The sequence below is a fragment of the Choloepus didactylus genome, chromosome 21 (assembly GCF_015220235.1).
Source record: "Choloepus didactylus isolate mChoDid1 chromosome 21, mChoDid1.pri, whole genome shotgun sequence".
Lineage (NCBI taxonomy): Eukaryota > Metazoa > Chordata > Mammalia > Pilosa > Megalonychidae > Choloepus > Choloepus didactylus.
The window spans coordinates 27,166,407-27,194,127 of NC_051327.1; the positions used below are offsets into that span (position 1 = coordinate 27,166,407).

The 27,721-nt window shown below is 57.9% G+C and overlaps 1 protein-coding gene across 3 annotated transcripts; it reads right to left on the bottom strand.

The window, feature by feature from the left end:
• Window positions 1-481: 481 nt before the first annotated feature.
• On the bottom strand, window positions 482-27,721 carry LOC119517412 (interleukin-9 receptor-like). Of its 3 annotated transcripts, none has more exons than XM_037814069.1 (9): window positions 27,607-27,721; window positions 24,637-24,714; window positions 24,204-24,278; window positions 23,937-24,115; window positions 23,392-23,508; window positions 11,958-12,159; window positions 11,446-11,551; window positions 2,544-2,628; window positions 482-1,446 (listed from the first exon to the last, which is right to left on the bottom strand). In XM_037814069.1, the coding sequence occupies exons 1-9, from the start codon at window positions 27,632-27,634 to the stop codon at window positions 979-981; spliced, it is 1,338 nt and encodes a 445-aa protein (XP_037669997.1). In that variant the 5' UTR covers window positions 27,635-27,721; the 3' UTR covers window positions 482-978. The 3 variants fall into 3 exon arrangements, with proteins under 3 accessions (XP_037669997.1, XP_037669996.1, XP_037669998.1); XM_037814068.1 differs by having other exon boundaries at window positions 23,392-23,537; window positions 24,204-24,315; XM_037814070.1 differs by lacking the exon at window positions 24,204-24,278.

The following is a 27,721-nucleotide window of genomic DNA, read 5'->3' on the forward strand; positions in this document are numbered from 1 at the left end:
ACCCCACCCCTGCACGCTCCTAGGAGCCCCCTCCCCTGCACCCTCCTAACCCTGCACCCTCCTAGGAGCCCCCTCCCCTGCACCCTCCTAGGAGCCCCCTCCCCTACACCCTCCTAACCCTGCACCCTCGTAGGAGCCCCCTCCCCTGCACCCTCCTAGGAGACCCCTCCCCTGCACCCTCCTAGGAGACCCCTCCCCTGCACCCTCCTAGGAGCCCCATCCCCTGCACCCTCCTAGGAGACCCCTCCCCTGCACCCTCCTAGGAGCCCCATCCCCTGCACCCTCCTAGGAGACCCCTCCCCTGCACCCTCCTAGGAGCCCCCTCCCCTGCATCCTCCTTGCTGTCACTGGCAGTTGCCGAGCAGCGCTGTGTTCTTTGAACCTCAGTATGGCAGGGGCTTCGTTCTGCGGGGGCCGCTGTAACCGGGGAGCAGAGGCCAGTTGGCTTAAACTGCAGAATTTTATTCTCCAATCCCTAGAGCTGGAAGTCCAGAATCAAGCCCTCCCTTGGCTTGTGGTGGCGTCCCTCAACCTCTGCCTCGGTCCACAGCCCCATCTCTGTCTGTCTGTCTCACATCTCCCCTCCTAGTAAGTCTCCAGTCCCATTGGAGGCCCTAATCCAGTATGGCCTCATCTAAACTAATCACATCTTCAAAGGTCCTATTTACAAATAAGGTCACATTTACGTGTATTTTTGGGGGGACACGGTTCAATCCCCAAAAGAGGGGTGCCTCAGGAGGCACTAGGGCGGCCCACGGGGGCGGTGGGAGAACAGCATTCAGAGCAGACACCCCTTCACCCCTCTTCGCGGAGAAGACGCCGCACAGGACAGAGGTGGGGCGGCCTCGGCGGAGGCCCCTCCCCGGGCGCTGAGTGGAGGGGGTGGGCAAGCTGCCCCCGTGCGGGTTCCAGGCCCCGACCAGGGGTCATCTCCGTTTTCCCCAAACGGACACGGCGTGGACTCCCCTGGGGGCCGAGTCAGGGCTCCAGGACTTGCAGGCCCAGGCCGGCTGTCTGCCGCTGACTCTTCCCTGTCCCCGCGCAGGACCGGGCCCCGGGCTGGGCGTCCGGGCTCCGCCGCTCCCAGGAAAGGCTCCAGGCCAACGCAGAGAGGGGGCACCCCCCGTCGCAGCCCAGGGCGCAATAGTCGCTGCTGCTGCCACCCTCGGGGTCTGGGGGAGTCGGCCTCACAGGGGACACGATGGCCCAGTCCTCCTGCGGCAGGTAGGCGGGCGTCTGTGCCCCCTGCTCCCCGCTCCCTGCCGGCAGCTTGTCCTCTGAGAGGCCGTGACCCGTGCCCTCCCCCTCCTCTCGGCCCAGCGGGCTGTAGATGATGTAGGTGAGGGGCGAGATGGCCTCCCCAAAGCCAGACTCCGGGGCTCCTGGCAGGGGGCCATCGCCTTCCCGGCTCAGCTGCAGACCAGCTCGGTGGACCCCGGCCCAGATCTGGAACAGAACACGGGGACGGGGCGGGGGCGGCTCAGGCTACGCTGGGACATTCTGTCTCCCCCAGGTGCAGCCCAGATGCAGCCCGGCCTCTGCAGGGCTCCCTTTTCAGCCCCTCAGGGCCCCTACCCAGGGCCTGGTGCTCACTGCAGCCTGACCCAGATGGCAGCAGGTGCTGAGGACGGAGCAACTTGGCACTGCTGCTCCAGGAGCCTCTGGGGGCCGGAGATGGGCACCACGGACCCCGTCACACAGACAGGCACAGCAGGTGCCTGTCAGAGCACTGGGCCCCCAAGGGCACCTGCTCTCGGGTGGGGCCAGGAGCCTCCACCAGATGCACACGGCACCCACCGTCCCTGAACCTCGTGCCCACCCGGGGAGCCCGGCCACCACCGGAAGCATCCAGAAAGGCCACGGCAAGTGCCTGCGGTGGGAGGACCCCACTGGCCAGCTCAGCCTTTGTGCCCGGCTGCCTGGGGGCTCTGACCCGCTCCCACGTGCTGCTTTGGGGAGGGAGGAGGACAAGCCCAGAACTGAGTGCTTGATACTAGGGTCCAACTTGTATTTCTGGACAACGATCTTGAAGGCAAGGTTCTGGCAAGAAAGAAAAGGGCTTTGCTGCATATCAAGCTGGAGGTGCAGAGTGGAGGGGACGTCCCTGCCCCTCAGGCTCATGGTCAGCGCAGTCTGGACCCCTGGAAGGATGGGAGCCAGAGACCATCCACTGGAGTCCCCCCCACCCCTCCACCCCACCCAGGGGGGCTTGAAATGCCCGTGCAGCGGGGGTGGGGGGGGTTCCCTGCGGGTGAGCCTCAAGGAGCCTTCGGGCAAGTGGGAGGGTGGGTGGCCCCCATAAGGGTCACTCCCGGAACTGACCATGTACCCCAAGAGGGCTGCCTCGAGCCAGAAGAGCTGGAGGTCGAGTTGTGAGAGTGCTTGTGTTTTCCCAGCAAGAATGGAATTGGAGACCCCCAAACAAAAAGAAATCAGCAATAGAAAAGAAAGCAAGCTTGTGTTTTTGCACACTTGAAGATGGTGTAAACGCCAACCCACCACACTATACCAGAAGCTCGGAGGCTGCCGGAGGCCGCACCCACCTGGAAGTTCCCGTGGTGCACACTGTAGAGGGGCTGGAAGAATGCTGCCGGGGAGGGCACGCCCTGGCCCAAGGTCCTCTTCACCCTGGAGGGGCAGGACAGTGAGCCTGAGGGGCCCGGCAAGGGGTGGGGTCACCGCGGGACCTCAGCTCCCATCAGCTGCATCCCCGACCCAGTGCCCTCAGGTGGGGCAGCGATGGCGCTTGCAGGCACCAGCTGGGCAGGACTGACGGCCGTGCCCTCAGCCTGCAGAGGGACTCCCACTCGCAGCCGCCTGCCCACCCCCAGGCTCTCCCTGTGCCCCCGTCCTCCATGCCCAGGACACGTGCTCCCCACAAGGACGACACACAGAGGGCCCAATCCAACCTCACGGATGGCCCCGGGGCCCGACCCTCCAGCTCCCACCTCAGCCAAGGACACCTCAGGGGCAGCGACCGCATCTCACCTGCCCACTGGACCCCCGAGTTTTCTTCCTGAGACTCCCTCAGTCCCTCTGCTTCCCTGCCTCCCAGCAGGACCCATGTCCCCTTGCACCCACACAGTCCACTCCCAAAACATCTGCGGGTGGCTGAGCTTGTACCTCGGCTTACCAGGCCTGGGCCAGGGGACCTGATATCACCCCCTGGGGAGGGTAGTAGGTACGGGCGTTTAGTGCCCTCTGCAGCCCCCCCGAGCCTGGGGAGCGAGGTCAAGGCAGCTCCCTTTTCCTCACCCAAAATGCCACTGGCAGGGGAGGCTTGCCGGAGGGAACCGCCTTTCTCCCAACCGCCCTTTCCCCACTTCCTTATCTTGCCCGCACACTCCCCTGTGCCAAGGCAACTCCTGCCACCGCCAGCGCGCATGCACCGTGGCCAGAACAACTCCCGCCCGCTGCAACGGCTCCTGCGTCCTCTCAGAACCAATCCTAGCCCCTCTCCCTTCAGTATTGCCATTTAAGGCTACTTCACCTCCTTTCCAGCCCTGCCCTTCTTACCAGCCTATATAACCTGTGAGCACCCCTGAATAAAGACTCTCTCTTTTTGGCGCATACTCCTACTGGATGAAGAGTGTCTTGTCCTTATCGCCGCCCTCCACACCTTGTACGCCTCCCGCCGAGGACCTGGCCAAGTCCTCCGCCTCGCCCTCGCCTCCGGGAAAGAGCCCCCGCCGCCGGTACCCTTTAAACAGCCCCGAGAGCTGAGGGCTCAGCTACCGGCCGCCACTCCCCCCAGAAGCAGTAACCGCGACCGCAACTGGTGCCCCGTGTGAGGGACGTCTCCACACAACAGTTTGGCACGTCGCCCGCTCGCCCGGACGCCTCTCCAGCTTCCCGTTTCCTCGCCTGCAAGGTAAGGGCCGCCTCTCCTTCGCCGCTTCCGGAGCCGTGTGAGGTTCACCGCTCCGAAGCCGCTCCTCCCTTCCCCCACGCTCTCTTCGTCCTCTTGTATGCGCACTTCTATGACCCCCGTTCCTCCTAACGCTCTCCCTCTTCCCCTCCATTACTTTGCTGTGGTTCTTTGTATCTTTGTTTCCTCATTTGGCGCCGTGTGCCTCTTTGCAACCGCCCCCCCCCGACTGCTCCCGTTGCCAAAGGGCACTGCTTTCCGCTCTCGCCGTCTCCTTCGACCTCGCAGCCACGGTTTATCTCATTCTCTCTGCTCGGTAAACAACCCCCCCTCCTCCCCCCTCAGCTATGGGTAATCGTCTATCTACATGCCAGGCACCTCAAGTTCGTGCTCTAGCGGGTCTCCTAGACACGCATCGCTGTAAAGTGTCTGTCCGGCAGCTGCAGGTATACTGGGACCTCCTGCTGCCCTTTAACCCATGGCTCACCACTTGCCATCTTTGGGACCCTGTTACTTATGATCGTCTTATTGATCGGGTCACTAACGCCATGGAACATGAGAGCAAACGCTTCCCTCCCGGCTTGCTCCCCACCTTGATAACCGTCCGCTCCTGCCTTCAAGGCTCCCTCCCCCCTGATCGAGGCCCCATTAAATCTAAGGAGGCCCTATCAACCCAGCCAACAGATTCAGATAGCGATATTAATTCAAATCATGACTCGGACACGGAGTCCTTAGTCGAGCAGATTAACAACGCGCTCGAGGTGACTCCCAAAAAGCAAAATAACACTGCGCCACGCCAAGATGGCGAACTTCCTCCTTCTTTTTCCATCGAGGGGAGGAAATGCTCTGGCGATGACATCAGCCCTAAGCTGGGCCGGAAACCGCGTACGCTTTACCCAGCCCTTTCACAGGGCGGAGCTAGTCCACCATCTCGTGCCTTGAACCCCGCCCTTTCACAGGGCGGGGCTGATCCACCATCTTGTGTCTTAGCCACGCCCACCGCGCCGCCATCTTGCGACGCTTGGGGCCTCCCACTCCCACCTCCCCCTTCGACAAGCTCCCCCTCGGAGCCGCTACCGGCAGCTGCCGCCGCTCCTTCCACCCTGCCGACTAACAACCCCTGGCTGCCTTCTACACCTCAAGGCAACCCTTGGGGCAACGCTCCCCCTACCCCCACTCCCGCGCCAAGTCCTCTGCAAGCGTGTCCTCCTTTCTCTCGTGCTTTTCGCTGCTTTCCTCTTAACCTTACCCCCACCCCACAGAAACCGTATGACTGGTATCCCATTGACTCAGATACTATCAAGCAGCTTCGCGGGGCCGTCAAGGAGGACGGGTTAGGTAGCCCATACGCTTCCCAAATACTGCAGGATCTCGGCATGGACTTTTGCATCCCCCAAGACTGGGCCTCGCTTGCCCGTTCCATTCTTAACCCCGGTCAGTTTGTTGACTGGCGTGCTCACTTCCAGGCGGAAGCAGTTAAGCAAAGTGAGCAAGACGCAGCCATTGGAGTCTATCATCCCCCCGAAGCCTATATGGGCACTGGAGCATTTCTAAATGCGTCTGCTTATATTAATGCACCTGCCACCTTTTGGCCTATCCTTTGAGGAATCGCCTTACGAGCATTTGCCAACTGCTCTGCCTGTCGGCCTAATAAATTCACCAAGCTCTTCCAGAAGCCGAATGAGCCTTTCACCACCTTTGTCTCCAGAGTCGAAGAAACCTGCGCTCAAAAAGTAAGTAACCCCCAGGCCCAATATTACATGTGCCCATCCTCAAATCCTGAAAAATCGCACTACAATTCCCCCAACGAGTACTACTGTGCATACTGGGGGTATGAGACATTAGCCAATAATTGGAAGCCTCCTGTTCCTGATCATTACCTTACCCTAAAGTGGGCCCCTACAGAGTGCAAACTCCCTACTGTTAACTGGCTCGGCCAAGAAAGTAAGGGATCCTGCACACATCTTAATCTTACAGTGCAGCTACCCACTGATCCCTCCTGGTTACTCGGTCAAACTTGGGGCTTCAGAATCTATGAGAAAGGAGCCGACCGAGGATCACTTATTCTTATAAAAAAGGAGGCTGTAAGCCAACCATACCAAAATACTGCTTTAAAAACACCCTCTGGCATAAGTCCCAATAAAGTCATTAACCCCCTTTTTCCACAGCTCACCAGCCGCACCTCAGCTACAAACAACGCATCGCCAACCCCACCACCCCAGCTTCCTCTGCCCCCTTCTCGTTATTCCTCTCCCCTCCTCAGCCTCATCCAAGCCGCCTTTACCTCAGTAAACTCCTCCAACCCCAATTTTACCTCATCCTGCTGGCTCTGCCTCTCCACCTCTTCCTCACTGTACGAGCCCGTTGCCTCCAACCTCTCCTTTTCAGAAAGCACAGAAAACAGCCCCTTGGAATGCAATTGGAATACCTCTGCCGTCCCCCTGACCTTTCATTCAGTCTCCTATACGGGAAAGTGCGTCCGCCCTCGCTCCAGTAACTCTCCCAACCTCACTGCCTGTGCCAGCTACTCATCTCCCAGCAGCTCGGCAAAATTTCTCATTCCTCATAACTCCTCCCAATGGCTCTGCTCCTCTACAGGACTTACCCCCTGTCTCAGCACAAATATCATCAGTGAATATAAAGAAACTTGCCTCCTAATTGTCCTTATCCCTAGGGTCTTATACCACAGCGAAGAAGACTTCTTCCTCCGTCTGGAAAGAACTGCAACTCCTGCCCTTCTGCAAAAGCGAGAGCCCATCACCGCCCTCACAATTGCCTCCCTCCTAGGTCTTGCCGGCACTGGCACCGGAATCGCTGCACTAGCCAGTCAAGACTCCGCCCTAACTCACCTCAGGGCGGCTGTTGACGAAGACATTCATCACTTACAAAACGCTATTTACCATCTAAAAAATTCTGTCAATTCCCTCTCTGAGGTAGTGCTCCAAAACCGCCGAGGTCTTGACCTTCTTCTCCTCAAAGAAGGAGGCCTCTGCGCCGCCCTAGGAGAAGAGTGCTGTGTATATGCTAATTCCACAGGTCTCATCGAGGACAGCCTGAAAAGAGTCCGAGAGGGACTGGAAAAGCGTAAAAGAGATCGTGAAGCCACCAGTTATTGGTCCAGTTTTTTCACTCCCATCCTCCCATACATCCTTCCTTTTCTTGGCCCCCTATTAATAATTATTCTAGCTCTCATCTTAGGACCCTGCCTCATCCGCAAAATTGTCCAGCTTGTAAAGAAACAAACGGATGCCATTTTTTCCTCGTTCGTGCAAATCCAGTATCAGCGACTCGCCACCTCTGACGCCCCCCACTCCAAGACAACAGCCAACCCTCCGCAACCTCAACGCCACCGGTCGACTCGCCAACCGCAAGGCCCTTCTCAATCACCTGAACATCGCTCTCACCTCGAGTTCCAGCTTCTCTGAACCCCTGAACTTTAAACCCCTCACCTTCGCCCAGCCCGCTGCAGCGAAGCCATTGTCAAGCGCCCGGGCACCACACCAACACTGAGCTCCAGCCTCGCTGAGCCACCGTCAACCCCTTTTTCCCTTCCCTGACCTCCCCCTTCCCTCACCCTTAGCGGGCCTCTCCAGTAAAGCCTCTTCCTCTAATTAGTAAAGAAAGGGGAATTGTGGGTGGCTGAGCTTGTACCTCGGCTTACCAGGCCTGGGCCAGGGGACCTGATATCACCCCCTGGGGAGGGTAGTGGGTACGGGCGTTTAGTGCCCTCTGCAGCCCCCCCGAGCCTGGGGAGCGAGGTCAAGGCAGCTCCCTTTTCCTCACCCAAAATGCCACTGGCAGGGGAGGCTTGCCGGAGGGAACCGCCTTTCTCCCAACCGCCCTTTCCCCACTTCCTTATCTTGCCCGCACACTCCCCTGTGCCAAGGCAACTCCTGCCACCGCCAGCGCGCATGCACCGTGGCCAGAACAACTCCCGCCCGCTGCAACGGCTCCTGCGTCCTCTCAGAACCAATCCTAGCCCCTCTCCCTTCAGTATTGCCATTTAAGGCTACTTCACCTCCTTTCCAGCCCTGCCCTTCTTACCAGCCTATATAACCTGTGAGCACCCCTGAATAAAGACTCTCTCTTTTTGGCGCATACTCCTACTGGATGAAGAGTGTCTTGTCCTTATCGCCGCCCTCCACACCTTGTACGCCTCCCGCCGAGGACCTGGCCAAGTCCTCCGCCTCGCCCTCGCCTCCGGGAAAGAGCCCCCACCGCCGGTACCCTTTAAACAGCCCCGAGAGCTGAGGGCTCAGCTACCGGCCGCCACTCCCCCCAGAAGCAGTAACCGCGACCGCAAACATCAACTGTATCGAATCAGACAGCCTCACCAGTGTCCTCCAAGCCCCCAGCCCATGCCCCGGGCTCTGACCAGCTGTCCCTCCTCTCACTCCCCCACGGGCCAGGCCCTCACCCGTCTCACCCTTGTACTTCATTCCTTGCTAGTCCCTGCCCACACATGGCCGGTGTCCTCAGGGCCCCTCCCCGGCCTTGGCGTGTGGCCTGTGCCCCTCACCACCCAACATGCAGCACATATACCCATTGAACATCGTTTTCGAGAGGAGGACCTGGCTTCAACAGGCACCCCAAACTGTTCTCTCGGGGTCACGAATGCATGACGAACTGCCAAGCCTGTCGGCCACGGCGAAAACAGTGCTCAGGCCACTGGGCTGATGACCCCACATCGTTTCGCATCACTCGGTGGCCGAATGGGTGAGGCCCCCTCCCCACCCTCTCCCCCCACCCCCCACACCTCTCTCCCTGCAGCCTGTGCCCTGGGGGCGAACCTCCAAGTGCTATGACAGGGCATGTCCACCCAGGACCAGCTGGGGACGGGCGCCCCCAGCACCTTCCACCCACACACACAACACAACATACAACACTCCACCCACGTGCACAACACACAACACTCCACCCACGTGCACAAAACACACAACACCCACAAGCACAACACAACACATAGCACTCAATCCATGCACACAACACACAACACCCACATGCACAACACAACACACAACACTCAACCCATGCACACAACACACAACACCCACATGCACAACACAACACACAACACTCCACCCATGCACACAACACACAACACCCACATGCACAACACAACACACAACACTCAACCCATGCACACAATACACGACACCCACATGCACAACACAACACACAGCGCTCCACCCATGCACACAATACACAACACCCACATGAACAACACAACACACAACACTCAACCCATGCACACAACACACAACACCCACATGAACAACACAACACACAACACTCAACCCATGCACACAACACACAACACCCACATGCACAACACAACACACAGCACTCAACCCATGCACACAACACACAACACCCACATGCACAACACAACACACAGCACTCAACCCATGCACACAATACACAACACCCACATGCACAACACACAACACTCCACCCACGTGCACAAAACACACAACACCCACATGCACAACACACAACACTCAACCCATGCACACAACACCCAACACCCACATGCACAACACAACACACAGCACTCCACCCATGCACACAACACACAACACCCACATGCACAACACAACACACAGCACTCAACCCATGCACACAACACACAACACCCACATGCACAACACAACACACAGCACTCAACCCATGCACACAACACACAACACCCACATGCACAACACAACACACAACACTCCACCCATGCACACAACACACAACACCCACATGCACAACACAACACACAGCACTCCACCCATGCACACAACACACAACACCCACATGCACAACACAACACACAGCACTCCACCCATGCACATAACACACAACACCCACATGCACAACACAACACACAACACTCCACCCATGCACACAACACACAACACCCACATGCACAACACAACACACGGCACTCAACCCATGCACACAACACACAACACCCACATGCACAACACAACACATAGCACTCCACCCATGCACACAATACACAACACCCACATGCACAACACAACACACAACACTTCACCCACGCACACAACACACAACACCCACATGCACAACACAACACACAACACTCCACCCATGCACACAACACACAACACCCACATGCACAACACAACACACAGCACTCAACCCATGCACACAACACACAACACCCACATGCACAACACAACACACAGCACTCAACCCATGCACACAATACACAACACCCACATGCACAACACACAACACTCCACCCACGTGCACAAAACACACAACACCCACATGCACAACACACAACACTCAACCCATGCACACAACACCCAACACCCACATGCACAACACAACACACAGCACTCCACCCATGCACACAACACACAACACCCACATGCACAACACAACACACAGCACTCAACCCATGCACACAACACACAACACCCACATGCACAACACAACACACAGCACTCAACCCATGCACACAACACACAACACCCACATGCACAACACAACACACAACACTCCACCCATGCACACAACACACAACACCCACATGCACAACACAACACACAGCACTCCACCCATGCACACAACACACAACACCCACATGCACAACACAACACACAGCACTCCACCCATGCACATAACACACAACACCCACATGCACAACACAACACACAACACTCCACCCATGCACACAACACACAACACCCACATGCACAACACAACACACGGCACTCAACCCATGCACACAACACACAACACCCACATGCACAACACAACACATAGCACTCCACCCATGCACACAATACACAACACCCACATGCACAACACAACACACAACACTTCACCCACGCACACAACACACAACACTCAACCCATGCACACAACACAACACACAACACCCACGTGAACAACACAACACACAACACTCCACCCTTGCACACAACACACAACACCCACATGCACAACACAACACACGGCACTCAACCCATGCACACAACACACAACACCCACATGCACAACACAACACATAACACTCCACCCATGCACACAATACACAACACCCAAATGCACAACACAACACACAACACTCCACCCACGCACACAACACACAATACCCGCATGTACAACACAACACACAACACCCACATGCACAACACAACACACAGCACTCCACCCTTGCACACAACACACAACACCCACATGCACAACACAACACACAACACTCAACTCATGCACACACAACACACAACATTCCACCTGTGCACGCACAGCACAATACACACCTCCCATTCATACAACACACCACCCACGTGCACAACACAACACACAACACCCCACCCATGCATACAACACACAACATTCCACCCACATGCACAACACCCATGCAGACACAACACACAACACCCACAAACGCACAACACACAATGCCCTGCACACAACACACCACCCATGCATGCACAACACTCCACCCATGCATGCACAATACAACACACACCACCCACCACATGCACACACACAAGCACATACACAACACTCGCACTTCCCACACCCCTACACACACCTTCACGACGTACCTGGGCGTCAGCTTGAACAGGAGATAGGTCAGGCTGGTCAGCAGGAGGAAGATGGACAGAGCAACAAGACTGCTGCCTGGCCGCCCCCAGGGTGGTGTCAACGGGCCTATGAGGCAGGAAGGGCCCCGGGTTGGCAGCCGCCACAGTGCTAGGTGCTCCCCCAAACCCACATGGTAGAGGCTTCCCTGTGAGTGGCCTGGGCTAGGGGAATGTTTGTGGGGGGCTCCTGCTGGAGCCCCCGAAATCACTCATTCAGCCCCCAGGACCCCAGTCCACAAGGCAGTTGTCACGGTCGGTGCCATCGGCAGGGATCGGCCCAGCCCTCTCCCTGGGAGACTGGGGTCACATTCCCACCTCCCGAGACAGACCCCTGTGTTCCGGGGCTTAAAGCAGCAGCTGCAGGTGCCCATGAGTCCCAGCAGTCACAGGTGTTTGTTTAGGGGAGGGCGGCTGACAGGGGAGCTGCCTCCCCAGAGGGGTTCCAAGAGGCTGAAGACAGGGTTGGCACCCACCTCGTCTCCGGGGTGAGGGGAAGCGTGCGGGCTGGCTCCACTCACTCCACTGGCCCTCGTAGCGCTCCTCCTCGGCGACGCCATCATCCTGTGCGGCCATCTGCACACGCAGCCTGGCCTCATAGGTGGAGCCGGGGTCCAACTCTGCAGCCTCGAGGCGGAGCCAGGTCACCCCGACGATGTGGCCCTTGTGCTGGGCCCACTGTGAGGTGGGGGGGCAGTCAGCAGGTGCGGGGGGGGTGCCCATGTCATACCCTCCAGCCCTTGAGAATGTGCACAGAGGCAGATGCTCATCACATGCTCACATGCACACTCAGAGCAGGACACACACTCATCACATGCTCGCACACAGAGGCTGACACACTCATCACGTGCTCACATGCTTGCACAGAGGCAGGCTCATATGCGGTCGCGGTTACTACTTCTAGGGGGAGAGGCGGCCGGTAGCCGAGCCCTCAGCTCTCGGGGCTGCTCAAGGGGTACCGGCGGCGGGGGCTCTTTCCCGGAGGCGAGGGCGAGGCGGAGGACGTGGCCAGGGTCCTCGGCGAGAGGCGTGCAAGGAGGGCGGCGATAGGGACAAGGCACTCTTCATCCAGTAGGGGTATGCGCCAAAGAGATTTATTCAGGGGTGATTACAGGTTATATAGGCTGGTAAGAAGGGCAGGGCTGGAAAGGAGGTGAAGCAGCCTTAAATGGCAATATTGAAGGGATAGGGGCTAGGATTGGTTCTGAGAGAACGCCGGAACCGTTGCAGCGGGGCGGGGGTAGTTCTGGCCACGGGCATGCGCGCTGGCGGTGGCAGGAGTGGCCTTGGCACCAGGGAGTGAGTGGGTAAGATAAGGAAGTGGGGAAAGGGCAGTTGGGAGAAAGGCGGTTTCCTCCGGCAAGCCTCCCCTGCCAGTGGCAATTTGGGTGAGGAAAAGGGAGCTGCCTTGACCTCGCTCCCCAGGCTCGGGGGGGCTGCAGAGGGCACTCACGCCCGTACCTACTACCCTCCCCAGGGGGTGATATCAGGTCCCCTGGCCCAGGCCTGGTAAATCGAGGTACAAGCTCAGACACCCGCAATTCCCCTTTCTTTTTTAATTAGAGGAAGAGGCTTTACCGGAGAGGCCCGCTAAGGGTGAGGGAAGGGGGAGGTTAGGGAAGGGAAAAAAGGGGTTGATGGTGGCTCAGCGAGGCTGGAGCTCAGTGTTGGTGTGGTGCCTGGGCGCTTGACAATGGCTTCGCTGCAGCGGGCTGGGCGAAGGTGAGGGGTTTAAAGTTCAGGGGTTCAGAGAAGCTGGAACTCGAGGTGAGAGCGATGTTCAGGTGATTGAGAAGGGCCTCGCGGTTGGCGAGTCGACCGGTGGCGTTGAGGTTGCGGAGGGTTGGCTGTCATCTTGGAGTGGGGGGCGTCAGAGGTGGCGAGTCGCTGATACTGGATTTGCACGAACGAGGAAAAAATGGCATCTGTTTGTTTTCTTACAAGCTGGACAATTTTGCGGATGAGGCAGGGTCCTAAGATGAGAGCTAGAATAATTATTAATAAGGGGCCAAGAAAAGGAAGGATGTATGGGAGAATGGGAGTGAAAAAACTGGACCAATAACTGGTGGCTTCACGATCTCTTTTGCGCCTTTCCAGTCCCTCTCGGACTCTTTTCAGGCTGTCCTCGACGAGACCTGTGGAATTGGCATAAACACAGCACTCTTCTCCTAGGGCGGCGCAGAGGCCTCCTTCTTTGAGGAGGAGAAGGTCGAGACCTCGGCGGTTTTGGAGCACTACTTCAGAGAGGGAATTGACAGAATTTTTTAGATGGTGAATAGCGTTTTGTAAGTGATGAATGTCTTCGTCAACAGCCGCCCTGAGGTGAGTTAGGGCGGAGTCTTGACTGGCTAGTGCAGCGATTCCGGTGCTAGCGCCGGCAAGACCTAGGAGGGAGGCAATTGTAAGGACGGTGATGGGCTCTCGCTTTTGCAATGGGGCAGGAGCTGCAGTTTTTTCTAGACGGAGGAAGAAGTCTTCTTCGCTGTGGTATAAGACCCTAGGGATAAGGACAATTAGGAGGCAAGTTTCTTTATATTCATTGATGACATTCGTGCTGAGATATGGGGTAAGTCCTGTAGAGGAGCAGAGCCATTGGGAGGAGTTATGAGGAATGAGAAATTTTGCAGAGCTGCTGGGAGATGAATAGCTGGCACAGGCAGTGAGGTCGGGAGAGTTCCTGGAGCGAGGGCGGACGCACTTTCCCGTATAGGAGACTGAATGAAAGGTCAGGGGGACGGCAGAGGTATTCCAATTGCATTCCAAGGGGCTGTTTTCTGTGCTTTCTGAAAAGGAGAGGTTGGAGGCAACGGGCTCGTATAGAGAGGAAGAGGTGGAGAGGCAGAGCCAGCAGGAGGAGGTAAAATTGGGGTTGGAGGAGTTTACTGAGGTAAAGGCGGCTTGGATGAGGCTGAGGAGGGGAGAGGAATAACGAGAAGGGGGCAGAGGAAGCTGGGGTGATGGGGTTGGCGATGCGTTGTTTGCAGCTGAGGTGCGGCCTCCGGATGCGCTGCTTGTACTTGAAGTGCGGCTGGAGGGCTGTGGAAAAAGAGGGTTAATGACCTTGTTGGGACTAATGTTAAAGGGCTTTTTTATAATAGTATCTTTCTTTGATTGGTTTATTGCCTCTTTTCTTATGAATATAAGGGTTCCCCGATCGAACCCCGATAGCCAAATTCGGAAGCCCCAAGTTTTACCCAAGAGCCAAGACGTATCGGCAGGGTTTTGTATGGTGAGCATTAGTCTTTTAGGACAAGGGTACCTGTTGAAATAGCGATAGCCTGGATTTTGGCAAGAATACGGGATTACTGCGAGGTTTAGAAATTTGTCAGGGACAGAAGGTTTCCAGCCAGTGGCTATTGTTTCACACCCCCAGTATGGGCAGTAATAGTTTGTTGGGGATTTGCAGTATGATTTTCCAGGATTGGAAGCTGGACACATATAATAATCCTGAAGATTTAGGCTGCCTGGATAACTAGGAAGGTTTGGATTAGGAGGGACAAACAGATCAATGGCATAAAAGACGAAGGAGGGAGATCCTGCTGTGGTGTTGGAAAGAATTATTGTGGAGTCCTTCCAACGCGCAAGGGTCCACTTCCAAGGCTGGTGGGGATCGCCCTGGGTAGAAGAGGCAAGAACTAACATGATCATTAGAAGGGAGGTTATGCTTGGGTGAGGGTTGAGAGGGTGTATGACATGGTGTTTTGCCTGTTTATAGAGGCGTATAATTTTTCTAATTTCTCGTCGCTGCTGCGCTCTGCTCGGACTGGGGTTCAGGCCCAGGTGTACTGTTGTCATCTGGTGCACCAGGCTGCGGAGACGACGGCGTTCCCGTCTCGTTGAACGCGTGGTTGCTGGTGGCGGGCCGGATTGCCCTTCCTGGAATCCATATTGGTTGTGCTGCATCATCTGGGAAAACACAAGCAAACCCGCGCCCCTGGGCGAGAAGTGGGGAGGGACCTTTCCAGGTATTATTCTCCGGGTCCTTCCAGTAAACCATCGGGGCTTGAGTGGGCCTATACGAGGGCCCCCAATGCTTATGTAGGGGCGAAAGCCCTTCCTTATTAAATGTGAGTAGATTAAGGTGAATAAGGGCTGCTATAACAAGGTCCCCTGGAGTTGCCTGGGGGAGCATTGCCCTTTCTTTTTCAATCTGTATTTTTAAGCGGCGATGGATTGCTTCTACAATGGCTTGCCCCTGTGGATTATAGGGGATGCCGAAATGATGGGTGATGTTATATAACTGAAGAAAAGCCGCAAAGGAGGCACTGCGATAGGCAGGCCCATTGTCCGTTTTTAGGTCCCAAGGGACTCCCATGAAGAGAATTCCTTGTCTTAGGGCTTTGATACAATGTTTGGCCGTTTCCCCGGCAAGGGGGACTGCATAACACATAGCTGAGAAGGTGTCAATCATTACATGTACATACTTGAGGCGCCCAAAGGACGGAACATGAGTTACATCCATTTGCCATCTAGAATTTGGTTTTAAGCCTCGTGGGTTGACTCCCTGAGGTTGCAGGGGGCCAAGCGGCGCAAAGGGCGCACAAGTTGCACAATTGCGGACAAGATGTTTACAGGTATCCAGGGGGAGGCCACATAAATGATACAATGACGTAGCCGAAAAGTGAAACCTGGAATGCAATAACTTGGCCTGGTTAACAGCGTCCCCCGGAGGGGCTGCCGTGTGGGTTAGCATAGCTTGGGTAGTCTGAGCTGAGACTGCTTGGTCTACTATACTGTTGCCATTAGCCAAGGGCCCCGGAAGGCCTGAGTGACTACGAATGTGGCTAATGAACCAAGGATCCTGTCGATGCTCCAGGATGCTTCTGAGGTTAGAAAGTGCTTTATCAATGGCCGAGTCTCCCGGGAAAAAGGTGGAAAACGCGAGGACTCGGCAGACCTGATAAGTGTAGAGGCTGTCAGTGAAAATGTTTACTGGGTGGCTGCAGTGGGCGTTTAGTGCGTATGACACTGCCAGAACTTCCCCCACTTGGACCGAATGAAGGTTGACATAACTGAATAGGCGGGGTTCCGGATGGTCCTGTGAATACGAGAGGAAGGCGAAACGGGTTTTGGAGGCGTCAGTAAAGACGGTATTGGCACCCGGGATGGGTGCAGAGGAGGGGAAAGGATGGAAGGGACTGCGGAAGGGAAGCTTGGCGAGTCCCTGTAACAGCCGATGGCTAGGATAGTGGCAGCTGAATTCCCCCTGGAATCCTTCTAAAAGGATTTGCATGTCCGGGTTGTCACGTATAAGCAGGCGGGTTTGGCCTGTGTCTAGGGGCCAAACAATTTTTTCTGGTGGCTCTCCGAATACATGAACAGCCAAGGTAACTAGATCTGAAGCTAGGCTGATCCAGAGCCGTACTGCGGGACAAATCTTCCTAAGTCGACTTTTAGCGGGATGCGCCCAAAGTAGAGGGCCTTTCTGCCACAGGCAGCCCATGGGGGTGCCGGGCGTAGGGAGGATGAGTGCTATAAGATTGCCCTCCTTAGTGCTGAACCTGTTGAGACAGCAGGCAGCAAGTGCCTTGTTAATTGCGGCAATGGCTTCTTTTGCCTCCTGGGTGAGCTTAATGCGCCGGGAGATTGCTAGCGGCGGAGCTTCAGGGACACTCAGCAGCATAAAGAGTGGTTGCAGCTGCGCTGTGGTGATCGGCAACGCAGAGCGGAGCCAATTGATTTGACCGCAGAGCTGTTGAAGCTCAGTGATAGTGACCCGGTCTGGTATGTCCAGCTGGGGAGCGGACGGAGCAATGGTTTTATCAATGCTAAACCCTAAGAAGGCTAAAGGTGGCACAATTTGAACTTTATCGAGTTGAATTGTAAGGCCGAGGTCAGCCAAATTATTGGTAAGGTCTTTGAGGATTAGAGGAAGCGTCTCGGCGTCTTCAGAGGCCACTAAGATGTCATCCATGTAATGGATGAGCATGGCCCGCTTTCGCAGGGGGGCCACTGCGTGATTAACATACATCTGGCAGATGGCCGGACTGTTACGCATCCCTTGAGGGAGGACTTTCCATTGGTACCTGCTAGCCGCGCCCGCGTGATTGGGGACGGGGACTGTAAAGGCAAAGCGCGGGCGGTCTCGCTCATGTAGCGGGATGGAAAAGAAACAGTCTTTGATGTCAATGGTGGCTACATGATAGTGAGCCGGGATGGCTACCGGATGGGGAAGGCCAGGCTGCGGGGAACCCATGGGAAGAATATGCTTATTGATTTCCCGCAAATCATTGAGGAGCCTAAATTTCCCTGTGGTTTTTTTATGAATAACAAATACTGGCGAGTTATTGGGGCTAGTAGAAGGTTCTATGTGGCCAGCATTCAATTGTTCTTGTACGAGGGCTTGGAGTACTACCAATTTATGCGTGGGAAGGGGCCACTGCTCCACCCATATAGGTTCCTCAGTATCCCACTGCAGAGGAACGGGCGCTGGAGGTGTTAAACGAGCAGTGGCGCACATTATTGGGGGGGCTGCGTGGTAAGCACTGCCCCAGAGGCGGCGAGGATGTCACGGCCCCATAAAATTTGGTCTATGGTGTGTAGAAATAACGGGCGGAAGGTACCTGAGTGGCCTTCTCCATCCTCCCACTTAATGGGTCTTATGGCTTGAAGAGAAGTAGAGGTACCAGTGGCTCCCACTACCGAGGGACCATCAAGAACCATGCACATGGTGGCATATTGAACGGGCATGCAAGAGATTTCGGCCCCTGAATCGAGCGTGCCTGTGTACCATTGCCCCTCTATTTTTAACTTACGAGTAGGTTTTTCTGGAGTGAGGGGGACTGTCCAGAGAAGCGTTTTATTGTTGGAGCATTGTTTAGTTTTATTGGAACCGGCCGGCACGCTGCCTCTTAGGGGCGGGGCTGAGGCTTGCCCCGCTTGGAGTTTAAAGCCTGCTCAGTGCTTTGGTGTTGACTACCGCCAGGGCACCAGGGATAGCAGAATTTTTTTAAATCTTTCTCATTAAGGTCTCTGTAGTTGCTTTTGCAATCGCGCGCCCAGTGATAACCACGTTGGCAGCGCGGGCATGGAGTGGGAGGGGGGCGCCCATTGCGTTGCATGGGAGGCGGGCGTTTGGCCTCCGTATTGGGGCATTCCCTGGCAAAATGACCGCTTTGCCCGCATTTAAAACAACCGGTGGTGGCGGCCAAGGCGGCAGTGACGGCGCCAGAGACAGCCTGGGCTAGAGACGTGGCAGCTGGATCAAAGGTGCTGCAGGCGAGAACCCAGTCATCTATCTTTTTTTCCCGCAGGGGAAGAATGGCTTGCTTACAGGGGGGGTTGGCTCCTTCTAGAATGAGTTCGCGGGTGAGCGCTAACTGGGCTTGGGGGTCGGTGACTTTTCTAGCACAGGCCTCTTCAACCCTGGAAACGAAGGTGGCAAAAGATTCGTTTGGCTCCTGGAGGAGCTTGGTAAACTTGTCAGGTCGACGGGCAGAGCAATTGGCAAACGCGCGTAAGGCGATGCCTCTGAGGACAGTCCAGAAGGTAGCAGGGACATTAATATAAGCAGACGCATTTAGAAATGCTCCAGTGCCTAAATAGGCTTCAGGGGGATGATAGACTCCAAGGGCTGCGTCTTGCTCACTTTGCTGAGCTGCTTCTGCCTGGAAGTGAGCACGCCAGTCAACAAACTGACCGGGGTTAAGAATGGAACGGGCAAGCGAGGCCCAGTCTTGGGGGATGCAATAGTCCATGCCGAGATCCTGCAGTATTTGGGAAGCGTATGGGCTACCTAACCCGTCCTCCCTGACGGCCCTGCGAAGCTGCTTGATAGTATCTGGGTCAATGGGATACCAGTCATACGGTTTCTGTGGGGTGGGGGCAAGGTTAAGAGGAAAGCAGCGAAAAGCACGAGAGAAAGGAGGACGCGCTTGAAGAGCGCTAGGCACGGGAGTGGGGGTAGGGGGAGCGTTGCTCCAAGGGCTGCCTTGAGGTGTAGAAGGCAGCCAGGGGTTGTTAGTCGGTGGGGTGGGAGGAGCGGCGGCAGCTGCCGGTAGTGGCTCCGAGGGGGAGCTCGCCGAAGGGGGAGGTGGGAGTGGGAGGCCCCAAGCGTCGCAAGATGGCGGCGCGGTGGGCGTGGCTAAGACACAAGATGGTGGATCAGCCCCGCCCTGTGAAAGGGTGGGGCCCAAGGCATAAGATGGTGGACTAACTCCGCCCTGTGAAAGGGCAGGGTAAAGCGTATGTGGTTTCCGGCCCAGCTTAGGGCTGATGTCATCGCCGGAATTAACGGGGCCTCGATCAGGGGGGAGGGAGCCTTGAAGACAGGAGCGGATGGTTATCAAGGTGGGGAGCAAGCCGGGAGGGAAACGCTTGCTCTCATGTTCCATGGCATTAGTGACCCGATCAATAAGACGATCATAAGTAACAGGGTCCCAAAGATGGCAAGTGGTGAGCCATGGGTTAAAAGGCAGCAGGAGGTCCCAGTACACCTGCAGCTGCCGGACAGACACTTTACAGCGATGCGTGTCTAGGAGACCCGCTAGAGCACGAACTTGAGGTGCCTGACATGTAGATATACGATTACCCATAGCTGAGGGGGGAGGAGGGGGGATTGCTCCCGAGCCGGGCCGGCCGGCTGGCAGGGAGGAGGAGGAGGAGTTGATTACCGAGCAGAGAGAATGAGATAAGCTGTGGCCTTGAGGCCAAAGGAGACGGCGAGAGCAGAAAGCAGTGCCCTTTGGCAACGGGAGTAGTCGGGGGGGGGGGGGCGGTTGCAAAGAGGCACACGGCACCAAATGAGGAAATAAAAATACAAAGAATTACAGCAAAGTAATGGAGGGGAAGAGGGAGAGTGTTAGGAGGAACGGGGGTCATAGAAGTGCGCATACAAGAGGACGAAGAGAGCGTAGGGGAAGGGAGGAGTTCCTACTGGATGAAGAGAGCGTGGGGGAAGGGATGAGCGGCTTCGGAGCAGGGAACCTCCCACGGCTCCAGAAGCGGCGAAGGAGAGGCGGCCCTACCTTGCAGGCGAGAGGAAACGGGAAGCTGGAGGGGCGTCCGGGCGAGCGATCGACCTGCTGAACTGTTGTGTGGAGACGCCCCTCACACGGGGCACCAGTTGCGGTCGCGGTTACTACTTCTAGGGGGAGAGGCGGCCGGTAGCCGAGCCCTCAGCTCTCGGGGCTGCTCAAGGGGTACCGGCGGCGGGGGCTCTTTCCCGGAGGCGAGGGCGAGGCGGAGGACGTGGCCAGGGTCCTCGGCGAGAGGCGTGCAAGGAGGGCGGCGATAGGGACAAGGCACTCTTCATCCAGTAGGGGTATGCGCCAAAGAGATTTATTCAGGGGTGATTACAGGTTATATAGGCTGGTAAGAAGGGCAGGGCTGGAAAGGAGGTGAAGCAGCCTTAAATGGCAATATTGAAGGGATAGGGGCTAGGATTGGTTCTGAGAGAACGCCGGAACCGTTGCAGCGGGGCGGGGGTAGTTCTGGCCACGGGCATGCGCGCTGGCGGTGGCAGGAGTGGCCTTGGCACCAGGGAGTGAGTGGGTAAGATAAGGAAGTGGGGAAAGGGCAGTTGGGAGAAAGGCGGTTTCCTCCGGCAAGCCTCCCCTGCCAGTGGCAATTTGGGTGAGGAAAAGGGAGCTGCCTTGACCTCGCTCCCCAGGCTCGGGGGGGCTGCAGAGGGCACTCACGCCCGTACCTACTACCCTCCCCAGGGGGTGATATCAGGTCCCCTGGCCCAGGCCTGGTAAATCGAGGTACAAGCTCAGACACCCGCACTCATACATGCACACACTCATCACTGTACACACTCACACATGGAGGCAGACTCACACACACACGCATCACACGCTCTTGCATGCACAGGGCCAGATTCACATGCACAGAGACAGACACATATACATCACATAACATACTCACAGGCACAAAAAGAGGCAGACTCACATTCACATGCTCTCATGCATGCACAGAGGCAGGCTCACACTCATCACACACACACATGCTCACATGCATGCACAGAGGCAGGCTCACACTCATCACACACTCACATGCTCGCATGCATGCACAGAGGCAGACTCTCATACACTCATCACACACACACATGCTCGCATGCATGCTCAGAGGCAGGCTCACACTCATCACACACTCATATGCTCGCATGCATGCACAGAGGCAGGCTCACACTCATCACACACTCACATGCTCGCATGCATGCACAGAGGCAGACTCTCATACACTCATCACACACACACATGCTCTCATGCATGCTCAGAGGCAGGCTCACACTCATCACACACACATGCTCGCATGCATGCACAGAGGCAGGCTCACACTCATCACACACTCACATGCTCACATGCATGCACAGAGGCAGGCTCACACTCATCACACACTCACATGCTCACATGCATGCACAGAGGCAGACCCTCATACACTCATCACACACACATGTTTTCACATGCATGCACAGAGGCAGGCTCACACTCATCACACACTCACATGCTCGCATGCATGCACAGAGGCAGACCCTCATACACTCATCACATACACGTTTTCACATGCATGCACAGAGGCAGGCTCACACTCATCACACACTCACATGCTCGCATGCGTGCACAGAGGCAGACTCTCATACACTCATCACACACACATGCTCGCATGCATGCACAGAGGCAGGCTCACACTCATCACACACACATGCTCGCATGCGTACACAGAGGCAGACTCTCATACACTCATCACACACTCACATGTTCGCATGCAGGCACAGAGGCAGGCTCACACTCATCACACACACACATGCTCGCATGCATGCACAGAGGCAGGCTCACACTCATCACACACTCACATGCTCGCATGCGTGCACAGAGGCAGACTCTCATACACTCATCACACACACACATGCTCTCATGCATGCACAGAGGCAGGCTCACACTCATCACACACTCACATGCTCGCATGCATGCACAGAGGCAGGCTCACACTCATCACACACTCACATGCTCGCATGCATGCACAGAGGCAGGCTCACACTCATCACACACACACATGCTCGCATGCGTGCACAGAGGCAGACTCATACACTCATCACACACTCACATGCTTGCATGCAGGCACAGAGGCAGGCTCACACTCATCACACACTCACATGCTCGCATGCATGCACAGAGGCAGGCTCACACTCATCACACACTCACATGCTCGCATGCATGCACAGAGGCAGGCTCACACTCATCACACACACATGCTCGCATGCAGGCACAGAGGCAGGCTCACACTCATCACATGCACACTCAGAGCAGGACACACACTCATCACATGCTCACACACAGAGGCAGCCTCATACATGCACACACTCATCACATGCACACACAAACACCCAGAGGCAGAAACACACACACATCACATGCTCACACACACAGGGGCAGACACACACTCATCACATGCACACACACATGCACAGAAGCAGACATAGCCACACCCATGTGCACACATGCACACACTCACACATGCATACATTCACACCCATGTGCACACACCATCATCACATAAGCACACAGACACAGACATCACAGGCACACTCACACACACTTACCACATGTGTGCACACACTAGGCACACATTCACACATGTGCACACTCACACTTAAAACAACAGTCACATGTGCATGTTCACAGGCATGCTGAGATGCGTGCACACCTGCAGGCACACATACATGCACTCAACAGTCACACCCATGTGCATACAGACCATGCACACACACACATACACCCTTGCAAGCTCACCACATGCACATGCACACACGCATTCACACACAACCACACAATTGTTCATGTACACACTACTGTGCTTGCACACACGCATTCTCCTGGCCCTGGTCTCCTGTTCTGGAGCCGGCTCTGCTCTTTGTTCCGACTGACATCTCCCAGAGGGTGGAGTGATGCCCGCAGCGGGCGAGGCTACCTCCCAAGCCTGCCCCTGCCTCCGGACAGCCAGCTCGTAGGCCAGCAGCGTGCGCATGGGCTCCAGGGCAGGGCTGATGCTCCAGGTCAGGACGCAGGAGTCGGAGCTGACGTTGCTTTGCAAGTTGGAAGGTGGGTCCAGCTTCACTGGAACAGAGTGAGCCGTGTGAAGCCAGAGTCCCCAGACCCCCGGGCTGGGACTGGAAAGGGTCCTGGGGGCACGGGCAAGGCTCTCAGGCCAGGGGCCTCCCTGAAGACTGCACAGAATGACTTCCTCCAGGCCCTGCCGCCCGGCAAGGTGGTTCTCACATCGCCTTCCCCCTTCTTCATAACCTACTGCTGGAAGCCCTTCCCAGGTCTCACCGGAGCCTTCCCCGCCACGTCGGAAGTGCACTTCAAGCTGCAGCTCCTGCCCACCTCGTGGCCCTCGTGTGCCTCCCCCAGGGTCCCAGCCTGTTCCTGGCATGGACCTCGCCTGGCATCGCAGGCCCTGCCCCCAAGCTCTCCGCAGCCAGGGCACCCCACCCAAGCCCATGGACCCCTCACCATGTCTCCGGGGCAGGTACTGGGGGTCCACCAGGCAGACCTGCTCCTCCCCGGAGACGTGGTGGTGAAAAGTGAGGGTGAAGCTGTCGGACGGCAGGAGCACCTCCTCAGGTGGGAGCTCGACGCTGCACGCACCGGCTCGGAAGACACACCTGTGCTGGCTGCCCGGCACCTGGTGGCTGCAAAGGGCACATTCCCCATGGCTGCGGCTATCATGGGGCCCCACCCAGGAGTCCCCTGCCAGGTGGGCTGCCCCCCAGACTGCACCTGGTGAAGAGGAGCCAGGGGCCGGTGCCCTGGCCTGGCTCCGGGGCGGACCAGAGACAGTCAAACCTGAGGATGCTGTTGGTGAGGCAGGTGAAGGCGCCGGCCACCGGCCCTGGGGACAGTGATGGGCAGGCTGCAGGGAGGGCCGCCTTGGGGGTCCCACTGGATGCTGCCACTGCAGCAGAATGGGGCTGGGGGGCGCCTGGCAACTGCAAGTGATCCTGGGCAGCATGGGCGTTGGGAGGTGATGGGGCAGGCAGGCCACAGAAGAGCGAGACTCACCCAAGGAAGGGCCTGGGGGAGACGAGGGTGGGTGGGACCCCTTGGGACAAGCTGCACAGTGGAGTGGGGGACGCACCCAGCACAGCTGTGGCCAGGGAGATGGCTCCCTCCAGCCCTCCACCCTCACACAGACGCGGGCACCGGCCCTCACCTCCTCCGTCCTCCAGGCCTGGGGCACCCCAGCACACGCAGGTGCAGGCCAGGAGCCAGCTGCCCTCTGAGGTCCAACCTGCAAAGAACTGGGCTGAGGCACTGCCCATGAGCACCCCAAGCTTCCCAGAGAGCGCCCTGTGGGGTCAGCACCTCCACCCTAGCATGCCCCGCAAGGCGGGCTGGCACATCCCTGCCTCACCAGGAAGAAAGGGCCCCTGACCCGGCCCCGTGGCCCCAGCAGCCTCAGGCTCCCAGCGGGTTCTGGCTCTGGGTTCGTTTGTCTCTACGTCTACCTGCAAGGGCCTTTCCGGGCCTGGGTCCTCTGCCTGCCCAGCCCCATGCCTGGGCCCAGGTTCCGCCCCACAGGTGCATGTAAGATTGAGCTCTCGGGTGCCGCACCCTGTGTTTTCCACTTTAATTCTCATGACAGCCATTAGGGCCAAAGCACTGTCCCTGTCCTCGAAGAGGCTGAGTCCGAAGAAGATGTGACTGGCCCAGGGCCACACCGCCCGTGTGGATCCAGCTAACCGCATCGTCTCCTCCAGATAAAGAGCAGCTCTGGGTTCTGCCCCAGGAAGGAGGAGGCAGCAGGGTGCACCTGCCACACCCCTGCAAAGCTCTTGGTTCTGGGGTGTGAGCCAGAGACCTGGGACCCCCAGGGGAGCCAGAGGTCAGCTGGAGATGGGGGGCAGGGTGCCAGGAAGTGCCTGGGTGCTGCGGAGGCTGCTGATGCTCTATCATCCCGTTTTGCAGCTTCTGATGGGACGCTGATAGCCCCACAGCAGGAAGCAGGCAAGCCTGGTTATGCAAGCCTGATGGGCGATAAGGAGGCAAAAAGGCAGCAGGCTTGCACACAGCCCACAGCACGCAAGCCATCCCGGAGCACGCAGCCCCCCAAGGGCAGAAGGCATCCCCCCACCCCCTCCAGCAGCCTGTCCGCGTTCCCACAGGCCTTACCCTCCCTGCCATGACGCTGGGCCAGCATGCGAGACGGTGGCGCTCGCACCACACGTGCTGGGTAAATGAGGCTTCAGTGATCCAGGGAGAGCCCAAGCCCCCACCCAGCAACACTGGGTCCCCCTAAGGGGTCCTGGGGACCCTCATGATGGTACAGGCGGTGGGGGTGCATTTCTGAGGAGGGCCAAGATCCCGGGCCGGCATGTCTGGGCAGGTGCGGACACCTCCACCCCCACACTCCCTCTCGGGCCTGCGGGGTCTGAGGTCATTGCCAGCACAGCCCCCCTTGCCGTCCTGTGGACCCGGCCTCCAGCCACGGCCACCCTGGGCCCTGCGCTGTCGTGGGCTGCCCTGCAGCTGGACGCCCGCCTCAGACAGCAGCTCTGCCAGGCCAGTGGGAGGGTCTCCGGGCAGGACCGGACCCTGCCTCGTATGCTGGCTGCCCCCACGCACCCTCCGTGTCGCCAACACAGCTCCCTCTGCATCTCCACGGTCCCCTCCACATGGGCTTACTGAGGAGGGACGGGACCCCTCTGTCCTTCCCCACCCCCAAAGCTGGCCAGCGGGAGGTGGTGGGAGGGGTCTCTCCCCACTCCGTCTTCTCTGCTGGGCCAGCAGAGGAGCCGGACCTGTGAGCAGGGGCAGCTCCAGAAGAGCCCGTGAGGCCAGGGGTGGGGAGGGGCCTGAGCGGACACTGCTTGGGGGAGGGGGAGGCCGACAGTGGGGGATGGGGGGAGCCCAGACGGGGCGGCACGCAGCTGGCAGAGACCCTTTCCCGCGTGGTGAGCGGGACGGGGCAGGGCTACGCCGTGGGGAGGTGGCTGTATGGCGGGAACGAGCTGAAGCGCAGGGAGAGCCCAGGGCCACCACACAGACGGGAGCCGCCGGGCCGAGCTTGGCCCAGGGGTGGAGGTCGAGGAAGCACGAGGAGGCACTGGGCCCCCCCTCGGCCTCTTCCTTCACAGAGCCACCCTCAAGCCCAGGCCCGTTCGAGCCCCCACGGTGCCTGCAGTGACTGGGGCACAGGGGCAGGAATTCAGTGGCGGTGGGCGCGGGTTAGAAGGAGGTGGCGACAACCATACCCCTTATCACCCCTCTTAAAAGACTCAGCTCTTTGGGGGCCCATGGGCTACTGGGGGAGCAGTGCCCCTGCCCTCCCTGTGCCACTCCTCTGCCAGCCTCCCTGGCCTCCAGCAGCCCAAGGCCATGCCTCTGCGAAGCTTAAGGCCGGGCCAGCTTCCCCTGCTGGAGGGCAGGACAGTCTCCCGTCACATCCCCTACACCCAGCCCTAATGCTTCCTAAATGCATCCCGAACCTCCCCACGCTGACCGGCCTGTAGGTGCTGTTACCGGCCTGTAGGTGCTGTTAGCACTTTGGGCACCTGCTGGGAGGCAGGGGCTCGGGGAGGGACAGAGGGAGGGGCAGGAAGGAGGAGTGGGGCCCCAGCAGAAGCGGCATGCACGTGGGGACAGAGCAGCCCCGACCCAGGAGGAACCCTCTGCCCTCCTGGAATCGAGGGGACTCAGCCCCCAGGCACCTCTCCTTTCCCACACAAAGGCCTGGAGATAGAAGGGGCTTCGCCTGGGGTAGCCTGGGACAGCCCGGGGCAGCCCAGGGCCCTGGACCCCAGCCCAGCCCTAGCTGAGAGCGCCCACAGCCTTGTCCTCACGAAGGTCACCTCAGCCAGCGAGGAGCGGAGCTTCTCCTACAATTAGAAACTGCCTGAGAAAGTCACTGGCACGTCTCTGTCCCCTCGGGCTCGGGCTGACCGGCAGCACCCATGGCCACCTGGCCTTGCAGCGGTTCAGGACGGTTCTTCGGTCAGCACTGCACAGAGACACCCAAAGCGAGGGACCCGACCTCCTCGAGGAAGTAAAGCTGGGGGGCGCCCCTCCCGGCACTTCCCGGCGAGCCCTCGGCTGTCCCCAGGCCACGGGGGACGGGGGTCCATCCCGCTCTGACTCGGGTTCACGCTGCCTCGAGAGGCTGGAGGCACAAACCCAGGCTCACCTTCCCGGATGCGTCTGCTGGGGCCCATCGCCTCCCCGCGGCGCCCCTGAGCCTGCAGACCCCGAGGTCACCGTCACCCGACTGCCCCGGGTGCCACTGACGCGGAGATAAGCAC